Source organism: Xenopus laevis, chromosome 3S (genome assembly GCF_017654675.1).
Source record: "Xenopus laevis strain J_2021 chromosome 3S, Xenopus_laevis_v10.1, whole genome shotgun sequence".
Classification (NCBI taxonomy): domain Eukaryota; kingdom Metazoa; phylum Chordata; class Amphibia; order Anura; family Pipidae; genus Xenopus; species Xenopus laevis.
In genome coordinates, this window is record NC_054376.1 from 81,633,920 (window position 1) to 81,644,866 (window position 10,947).

The following is a 10,947-nucleotide window of genomic DNA, read 5'->3' on the forward strand; positions in this document are numbered from 1 at the left end:
ACTCGCATTCATTACTTAAAGAGGAGTCAGATGTGACTTGCTCTGCATCCTTGTTCAAGCAGTTTGAGTTAGATTACATGCAGACATGATTATCAAATTATCAAATACACACCACAGGTCACCAGATGGAGCTCTCTGTTCACTTAGTACTTTTAAGATTTTAAGGGGCATATTTACCAAAAGGAAAATACTGTAGCTCTTTTTTATCTTTTAATAAATATGTCTTTATATTATAAAAATCTAGGTAAGTAGTATGTTAAAAATAAAAATGTTGCCGTGGATAACAAAATTAAAAATTGCAGCTCTGAACAAAGAATTGCCATGTTCATTTGTCTAGAGCTTTAAAGAACGAGGGGAAAGGCACCAACTCTTACACAGCTGGTAAAGGTGTAAAATATGGCGGAGCTGCACTACATTTTATTCGCACCCACAGTTGTAGCTGAACTCCATTTATCCAAATTTAGCCAATCATCAGATGAAGATGAAGGGCTTTATAACTCCCACTGCTGGCGGGCAGCATGTTGGACATCCCACTAGAAGTATGAGTTTCCAAATTCTGACTTCTGAAAAAAATGAAACTAATGGAAAGCAGCACACTAGAGGTTAAATACATAATTCAAGTCCGTCAATAACAATCACAGCTCATCAGAGCAAGGCAATATATAAAAGGTGCCATAGGACTCATTAGCTTTGCTGTTGCCAGGAGCACCATCTGTTAATGTATTCCCATTAGTGTGCTTCTGTAAGGTATAACAGGGCCTGTGATGCTGCAATTGTTATTCAGGAGAAAGGAATGTTAACAGAACAGAATTTAGACAAACGCTTTTCTTTTACTTCCTTGTGAAAAATAATGAGAGTTACAGATTGCTGTAATTAGGCTCTTATAATAAGCTACATATATAAAAAAAGTATAAAGGCATTTTTAGGTCAGTCTATTTTCTACACAATTTGAATACTGACAGTCACATAAGGGCCCGTTTACTAAAGGGCAATTTTTTTTTGTTTTGTTTTTTTTTGCTCAGGCGAATTTGCAAATGTATCAAAGTGTAAACTTTTCAATACTTTACCCTTTTTGCTAAAGTCTAATTCACCTGGTTCTACCTTTCAAATTGTTAAGATGAAGCTACATCTTCAACATTACTATGTCAGTGACACCATATCCTGTATTAAAATAAGTCATAAAAAAAGGAAAAAACGCAGTTTTTTTCATATTTTGATTTGGGATTTTGTTTAAAAGTTGTAACTGTTAAATATATATTATTTACACTTTTTTAGGCATTTGAAGCTCATGCCACATTTGTTTTACGGTAGGCTCAATTTTAGAACAATAGAGGATCTTTTTTTTCCTTGGATATTTTTAATAATAAGTGGCCACTTCCAGCAATTTCACCATCACTAATAAATACATACATATGACCTGTATGTACCCGCCATATTTAAAATGACGTAAAGGTGCCCATACATGGAGAGATCCGCTCGTTTGGCGATGTCGCCAAACGAGCGGATCTCCCTCCGATATGCCCACCTTGAGGTGGGCAATATCGGGCTGATCCGATCGGGGGCCCTAGGGCCCAACGATCGGATCCAAGCGAATGCAAATGGGCGGTCGGATCGCGGGACCGCATCAACGAACAGATGCGGTCGCGATCCGACGGGATTTTTAATCCCATCCGATCGAGATCTGGCCGACTTTCGGCCAGAACTCGATCGGGGAAGCCCGTCGGGGGCCCCCATACACGGGCCAATAAGCTGCCGACTCGGTCTGTCTGCAGCTTTTATCGGCCCGTGTATGGCCACCTTAAGCGTAAGTGTGTTAACAAATTTCACTATGAAGAAAATAACGCTACAGAAAATTCGCTAAGAAACTTTTGTGCTGATGAATTTTCATTACTGAAAGTATGTCAGCGTTCATTTGCCAAGACAATTTTTTGCCTTTTGATGAATACGTGTAGTCATAGCTAATTAACATCTGTCGTAGTTGTGCAAAGTATGACGTAGCTTTCCGAAGCGAAAATTCGGACCTAAGTAAATCTGCCCCATTGTGTATCTTTAAAGGGACAATATACACTTAAAAACACCATGGATAAAAATTAGCACAATAAGTAGAACTTGTGTTGACATTACATTCAAAATGCACAGTTTCCTATTTCTTTGCCAAAAGCACAAGTTGGGCTATGTTCACTCAGCCTTTAAGCAGTTTATTATCAGAGACTTCTCAGTGGATGGGTAATTAGCCCCTGAAGTTCTTTGGGACCAAAAGTGTCAAGAAGTACTAAACTAAATTGGCTTCTTATTCTTGTTTCATGCCAGACATTTCTTAATTAAAACAGTAGGCAAACAATATGCTCAGCACAAGCCTTATTTATTCAGCTAATGCTGAAAAGGGGTGTATACAGTCCCTTTAACGTTTACTATATGCCATGACTATATGCTAGTTTAGTTATGTTGTTGCCTGCACAAAACTAGTTTAAATATTTAAAATAATCATATAGAGTTTATACAAACAAGCACCAGTACTTTTAATCCCTTCCTCGATCTGACTGCTGCAGACCAGTGCTTTTGCAGCAGCCCCAATAACTGCTTTTATTATATGATTTGGCACTGATCTGGTATTTTTGGTCTAATCATGTCCAGTATTTTTTTTTATCAGCAACAAAATGTTGATCTATTCCAATAAGAGCTTTTTCTTGTGAATTAGAAACATATGAGATCTATGAAGCCCACCCAAGTCACTGAAGAAGAGCCAAGAAGGTTGCAAAGCTGGAGGAAAGCTCTCCATGCACATACATTGCTAATTCATGCACTGCTTTATAATTTTGCTATAATCCTGCCATTGAGGTAACATAGTTCCTCGGTAGTCCATATCACCCAAGCATCAGACAGAATTTGCTGGTGTGTTTTTGAAAGCAATTTAATTTGTAATTGTGTGTTGTTAGATCTGGAGGAAAAATAAGATTTTGTCAGGCTGTTTCAACAATTTCAACTGTACTCCCTGGACATTGGGACATATGTGTTTGTTTCAAGGTCATTTTCGGCAAACCATCTGGCAGTCCCGTTTAAATTATCAGAGATTTCATCTGCCAATATACCATGTCAGTGGTGCATTATCAGAAGAGTAAATGAAAGGAGTAGTAACTTAATTCCTGCAGTTATGATTATTCAGACCAACAGCCAACAGAACAATAGCATGTTGCCATCCCAGTAAATAGCTAGTTGTATGGAATCCATCACTTTGCCTTGTTGACTGTTCACTCAGATCCCATGGAGGGTTGCCCAGTGTATGGCAAACATTAGCATTAGCTCGCTAAAAAACATAAAATCATATAACTTTTGGGAGTATGAGAAAGACAAAAGAAAAACTATTTCCAATTTTATGTTAAGTTATTGTTTTAAATTTTCAATATTTCTGCCCCTAGTTCTGGCCCTATTATGTACCTCCTATTATAAAATAAAGGGATTTTATTTTAAGTCACCAAGGCCACCATGACCATATAAAAGCACAAGGCCCAAGGTGAGACTTGGATGGAGTCAAACTCTGACATATTTTGTCTGATGACTTCCTCAGTGGTGGAGGAAGTGGGCTCCAGAGCAAAATCATTTTTACCCCCTCCTAAACTTTGGCAATAGGACTTCTTTCATAAAAATATATAAAAACTATTTAGCAGTCAGTGTCCCATGGTGCCCCATATTTCCCCTGGGCTCCCTAGCAGTTACAGACCATGCTTCTAATATAGTAACACCCTTGGCCACAAGAGAGATTATACTGCTAGAACTATAAATATTGGATATCTCGGGTGTAAGCATAAATAGAAAAATGATTTCCCTATTTTTTGTTTTTAATTAGATCTATTAGGGAACTGCTACGAATTTGTCAAGAACGGGAGAAAATTAGATATACCACTAAGGTTGGTAATTTAAATAACTCATTACAACTTTATAGCCATTTCTTTATCATAGATTTCAGTTCAGCTTTGGACTCATGTTCTTATTAACTTATTTAGATTTCAATGCTGGAGATTTACAATGAAACTCTTCGGGATCTTCTTGTACAAAATGGCAACTCTCAACTGGAGATCAGATCTCAAGGAAAAGTGGTAACAGTTCCTGGCATGACAGAAATTGAGGTCCTAACCGAAGAAGACATAAAAAAAACCATGTCTCTTGGTGAGAAACATAGAACAGTGGCGTCAACTAAAATGAACACAGAAAGGTATTTAAAACACCCTAAAAAAATCTTAAATATTTTAAGTGTAAATGTATATTCCTGGGCAAGAAGAGAAAGCATCCATGCAGAATTTGGGCATGTTATGTCTGCTGGGTAATAGAGGCAATATAGCAGCTTCTGTAAGGTTATACATACAGGTATGGGATCCATTATCCATAAACCTGTTCTCCAGAAAGCTCCAAAATATGGGATGGCCATTTCCTGTAGACAAATTTTATTATAGTTTTATACAAATAATCCAGATTTTTAAAAATGATTTCCTTTTTCTTTGTAATAATAAAACAGTAATTGTACTTGTACTTAACAAAGATATAATTAAAGCTTATTGTGTTTAAATGATTTTCTAGTAGACTTAAGGTAATAAGATCCAGAAAGGTCCATTATCTGGGAAAACCCCAGGTCCAGAGCATTCTGAATAACAGGTCCCATACCTGTACCTATATATTACCACTTAGTGAATCTAATTTCCATACCTGAAGTAATAACATTATGTCTGTTCCTGATTGTATGAGAATAGTAGGTTTGGTGTTAAAATACTAGTTAAAGGCACAATTAATAAAATAAAAGCTTTCACCTTTGCAGTTTCTGTGACAGTAACCTTTATCCAAATGGTTTAAGTATTTCTCCCATCCCATAACTGTAACTTTTCAAAACAACCAAAAACACACTTACTGGCACTCAAAGATGTCCAAACTCAAAATTTGAGACGGGGACATGCTACAGACAACTTTTAAAGCAGGAATGTCTTGAAACAGTAATACAATACACTACCAACATTTTTTTTAGTATTTATATCTCATTTAAAAAGGTGTCTAATTTATTGAAAGGGGTGATTTACCTTTAAGTTAACTTTTAGTATGTAAGTTATAGAATGCCTATTCCTAGCAACTTTGCAACTGGTCTTCATTATGTATTTTTAATTATTTGTCTTCCTCATTTGCTTCTTTTTAGCTTTTAAATTGTGGGTCACTGAACACAGCTGCCAAAAAACTATTGCTCTCTAAGGCTACAATTTTAATGTTATTGTTAATTGTTATTGCTTATTTTATTTAGACTGTCTCCTCTTAATACTCTGGGGTCTTATTCAAACCACTGCTAGAGTAAATTAGACCCTAGCAACCAGATAGCTAATTCAATACTAGAGAGTTTCTGAACAAAAAGTTAAAGGGATACTGACATGGGAAAACATGATTTTTTCAAAACACATCAGTTAATAGAGCTGCTCCAGCAGAATTCTGCAATGAAATCCATTTTTCAAAAGAGCAAACAGATTTTTTTATAGTTAATTTTGAAATCTGAAATGGGGCTAGACATATTGTCAGTTTCCCAGCTGCCCCCAGTCATGTGACTTGTGCTCTGATAAACTTCAGTCACACTTTACTGCTATACTGCAAGTTGGAGTAATATCATCCACTCCCTTTCCCCCCGCAGCAGCCTCACAACAGAACAATGGGAAGGTAACGCGATAGCAGCTCCCTAACACAAGATAACAGCTGCCTGGGAGATCTAAGAACAACACTCAATAGTAAAATCCAAGTCCCACTGAGACTGATTCAGTTACATTAAGTAGGAGAAATAACAGCCTGCTAGAAAGTAGTTACATCCTAAAGTGCAGGCACAAGTTACATGACTGGCAGCTGGGAAACTGATAATATGTCTAGCCCCATGTCAGATTTCAAAAGTGAATTTAAAAAAATCTATTTGCTTTTTTGAGAATTGGATTTCAGTGCAGAATTCTGCTGGAGCAGCACTATTAACTGATTTGTTTTGAAAAAAATGTGTTTTCCCATGACAGTATCCCTTTAAATAAATGAAACAAAAAACTATACAAAATTTAAAAATGAAAACCTGTTGCAAATTTACTTAAAGGCCAATTACCATTTTAATGTACAATGGAGGGCTTGCGGTCTCCCTTTTCCATACCTATTTGATGTAATGGAAAGGTTAAAAAATTGAGTTGTTAATAGTTGGATTAGCATATCTGCGACACACTGGAGAACATGACCCCAAGGACACACTACCCAGGTCTCTGCACACCAGCAACTTCCACCCCCTTCCCTCATGGGAAAAAGCTTGGGGCAGCAGGGCCCACTGGGATTTCTCATGGTACCTAGGTGAGCCACTTTGACCCTGGTTGGAATTTTGATGTTTCTTATGACAGAACAAATTGTATATAGAATATGAATTTCATCTGTATGATTTGCTGGTATATACAGTACTATGTTTGTGCTACTCAAGCTCCCGCTCCCATCTTATGGTGATCTTGCATGTACATGGTGTGGACAGCATCTCTGGAGTTGTGTCTACTGCTGCTCTGACACTTTGTGACTTGGCTGGATCAGAGCGCATATCCAAGACTGAAGCTACAGGACAGAGGTTGATGGAGGCAGCAGCAATCAATAAATCTTTGACTGCACTGGGACAGGTAACACATTGCCTTTTTTAACATGTATAGTTGCACTGCTACTCCAGGCATAAGCATCCCTCCATTGGACATTTCCACATTTTGTTGTCTTACACCTGGAATAAAAATGAATTTCATTAGGATTTTTATCATTTGAATAAAACACATTAATGGTACAACTTTTCATGTGACACAAAAGTTATTAAAAAAAACAAATTCACCCGCCTATATTTTTTAAAACCAAGGTTTTTTTCAATTACAGCTACAGATATTTTGGCTGCTCAACTCTGTTAGATGGGACTGTGGGTGAACAGCAGTTATTACATATCATATACTAAATAAATAGCTATCTAAGTTTATTTCAGTATAATTAGTTATTGGTAGAAACATTTATTTGCTGACCTCTATAAAAAATACAGCCCATAGACCAAAAGAAGCGAGAAATCAAAGGTTACAGCAGTTAAAATCTGATTTTATATTTTTTTTGTAATCTAAAAATCTACTCTTTCACCATTCTGGCAGCCTATGAGATATACATACATATATATATATATATATATATATATATATATATATATATATATATATATATATATATATATATATATATATATATATACAGGGCCGCCATCAGAAATCACAGGGCCCCATACGACAACATTTCCTGGGCCCCCTGGGCTGCGACCACCGCAAGCCCCACCTACAGGTCTGCCCTCCCCACCCTACAGGTCCGCCCCCCCACCACACAGTAAAAAACAAAAAAAATATTGGTGGCTAGGGTTCCCACATGTTAATAAAAAATAAAAGATATTGGTGGTCAGGGCCCCCCATAAAAAAAACATTTGTGGCCAGGGCCCCCCCATTACAAAATATTGGTGGCTAGGACCCCACATGAGAAAAATAAATTGGTCGCCAGCCCTCCCCCCACATTATAAGAAAATTGGTGGCCAGGGCCCCTTAAACGTCCATGCCTTCCCGAAGTCAGCAGCTCTGAGAAAGATGGGGGGCCTGGCTAATCAAGTAAGTGTGGCGTGTCCGGGGCCCCCCATACCCTCGGGGCCCCCTACAAATCTCCCCCCTGTCCCCCCCTTATATATATAAGTCCAAGGGTTGCCAGAATCTCAATAATTTCTCCAAGACATGCTATTCAATAAAAAATATATATTTTATTCACATCAGTAGTTAAAAAACATGTATAGTATTCCCTCTAACGCCTAACGCGTTTCATGCTTACCCAGCACTTAGTCATAGGCAGAAACAAGGGTTGCCAGCACTCTCGATAAAGTTACTTAAATTTGCCTGGGTGCAGTGCCAATAAATTATCCATAACTACTACAAGAAGGTCCGCACTCTCAGGACTTATAAAAATCATAATATTTATTATAAATGACTGACTAGGTCCCTAGCCTTTCTTAAAACTAAAATATTTAATTCTGACCAGTATTGTTAGAATTTAAGACAAATGTAGAGGCTCTTATGCTTGGTATATTGGTATATTTGTGAAAGGGTGATTTGCCTATTTTGCTCTAAATTCAAAAATTTTTATATTTACTTATCATATTGAGGATTTAGAAGTTGAAGCTCTGCACCTCCACATGAAAGTGAAAGTAATATCAATGCATTCTATGATACAGATATCTTTTAATCTCAGTGCCAGGGTAATACTCGCCCTTACATGGCTTTCCTTTACCTTTCTCAACCTTCATAGTGAATAGATTTTGTCCAGGGAACCAGTAAAGTAGAGCTTTCCTGTATCTGATTCCATTTCCTGTTGAAAAAATTGACAAAATATATGCATTGTCAATTATTTTTGCCAGCTCTAGTTTTGACAGTAATTTTCACCCACCATCATTATTGTCAATATTCTTGCACTTCAATGTATAATTTTTTGGTTAACTGTGTACTGCCAGGTGTTTACAGCATTAAAGAACAACTCTTTGCACGTACCCTACCGAAATTCTAAACTTACTCATCTACTTCAGCCCTCACTCAGTGGTCACGCTAAGGTATAGTATCATCTTTTTTTCTTACAATAATTCACTTCAAATACAAGGTTTTTTAAACTTAAAATAATTCATTTCAAATACAAGGTTTTTTAAAACTAACTATTAGGATTGCCTTACTGAGTGTAGATGTTTTGGAGTCTATATACTGTAATGTCTGTAGATGATCTCAGTTTGCTGCAACCTTGCTTAAGTGACAAAGTGTAATAATCACTCAAACTGACCAGTCCAGTACAAATAATTCCAGTTATGATCCAATGTTAGGGCAAGCTCAGGCAAAACAGAGACCAATAAACAGTCAGGACAGGCAAGCATAAATGGAGCAGAGATTGGAACCAGAAATCCACAGCAGACTGGAATAGGCAGGATTATATTGGCCATTGGTAGCTACATTACAGAGTCCAGGCCTTAAAGGACCAGTAACATCAAAAAATGAAATTGTTTTAAAGTAATAAAAATATAATGCAGTGTTGCCTGCACTAGTAAAACTGGTGTGTTTGCTTCAGAAACACTACTATTGTTTATATAAATAAGCTGCTGTGTAGTCATGGGGGCAGCCATTCAAAGGAGAAAAGTTACACAGCAGGTAAGGTCTGTAGAACTTAATGGTATCTGTTATCCATTAATTATCCTGTGCCATATAGCCTTTTTTCAATTTCCGCCATTGCTACTAAGCAGTTTATTAAACTATAGTAGTGTTTCTGAAGCAAACAGATCAATTTTACCAGTAAAGGGCAACACTACTTTATATTTTTATTACTTTAAAACACTTTAATTTTTTGGTTTTACTGTTCCTTTAATGATAATGGAGCACACGTTTGAAAATAGCGCAGGAAAAGAATGTCCATTAGCATTACTTGTAAAGCTGCAAAAACTTCAAAAGACTCCAATGTCTACTACTAATCTATTAATCTACTCTGGATTAAATGAAGGGCAACATAGTGCACTGGGGTATTTTAGTACTTATGTTAGTAAGTTAGCACCAGAGTATTTCAATTATTTTTAAGGGTCATGCCATTTTGATTGTAGCAATCTTTGAGATCAAAAAGGCTTTTCTACAGCCCTACAATATTTCTATACAATTTTGCTAAATATGTAAATACTCAAATTGCAATGATTCTGAATGGATCAGGGAGGTGCAGCCATACCAATTTATTATTTCAGGTGCTGGGAAAAGGAGTTAGCAGTCCAGTTTTTTTTGAACAGAGTGCTTTCATATGAGACTAGAAGAGAGTCCATGACTCGCTTGCATCCAAAACCCACAAAGCATTAGTTGGTCTATTAGGGCCAAAAAACAATGATTTTATCATGTATAAAAGACTCCCTCCCTTCCCCCCCAATGTAGAGATTTATGGTAAAAACAAGACCATGACCTATTCTGCCCCTTTTAAACAAGAATAAAGGAAAGTGATTTTCTTAATGAAAAAAACAATAAGTGTTTATATTTATTTATATACAAGTCTCGCTTCTTGGCTCATGTTCAACAGAGGTGCTTATTGTCCTGTTAACGGTTTGCTCATTTGCTGAGTTCAACAAACTGTACTCATTGTAACGTTTTTATATTCTAGGCATGTGTGTTCGTGAACATTAGTCCTGACATGAAAAATATTGGAGAAACAATAAGCACTCTTCAGTTTGGCTCATCAATTCAGCAAATAGCGCTTGGCAAGCCTATGCAACAAACAACCAATGTCAATCATGGACCATGACTGCACGATGGATAAAGTTAACATATTCGTGACATTACTATCTCAAGTGTAGTAACATGAAATTATTGTTTGTATTTATTATTGTATGTTTGACAGCGACACAAGCTGTAAAACTTATTAATGCACTCATCATAATGCAATTTGCCATCCATCTGTGTCTTGACATTTAGGGGGTTATTTATTAAAGTCCGAATGCCAGAAGCTCGAAAAAAATTGTTTTTTTTACTATAAAATCTGAATTTTTAGAGGAACAAAAAAAATCAAATTTTTCAAGATTTATTATAACCAGAGGATGGAAAAAGTCTGAATCCGAAAATCTGGCATCTCAGACCTGCTGAGGTTATATCTATATCCTGATCTGTGCTAGGTTTCGTGCAATAATCCAAAGATTCCATGGTTTTCGGGCAAAAATTTTTTAAGGTTTTTTTTCCTGCACAGGAGATTTTCGCCCCGCACTATCAATTTGCCCTTGTTCACTAACCCATAGACAGAAACGGAACTAGAGGGGGGCGGGCCCTGGCGCAGGACACGCAGCGGGGCCCGCGCAGCCAGGAACTGGCCCGGGAATATGCGCCGCAAAGTGGCGCGCGGACTGCCCTGAGGGGT

The 10,947-nt window shown here is 37.1% G+C and overlaps 1 protein-coding gene across 4 annotated transcripts in view; it reads left to right on the forward strand.

The window, feature by feature from the left end:
- The window catches only part of LOC108713117 (kinesin-like protein KIFC3), a 32,675-nt gene extending 22,133 nt beyond the window's left edge, over window positions 1–10,542 (forward strand). For all 4 annotated transcript variants that reach the window (XM_018255888.2, XM_018255889.2, XM_018255890.2 and 1 more), the window contains exons 10-14: window positions 3,845–3,905; window positions 4,002–4,210; window positions 6,464–6,650; window positions 8,540–8,635; window positions 10,201–10,542. In XM_018255888.2, coding sequence (XP_018111377.1) covers window positions 3,845–3,905; window positions 4,002–4,210; window positions 6,464–6,650; window positions 8,540–8,635; window positions 10,201–10,341 — 694 coding nt within the window. In that variant the 3' untranslated portion in view covers window positions 10,342–10,542. The remainder of the gene's footprint in view (window positions 1–3,844; window positions 3,906–4,001; window positions 4,211–6,463; window positions 6,651–8,539; window positions 8,636–10,200) is intronic.
- The last annotated feature ends 405 nt before the right edge of the window (window positions 10,543–10,947 follow it).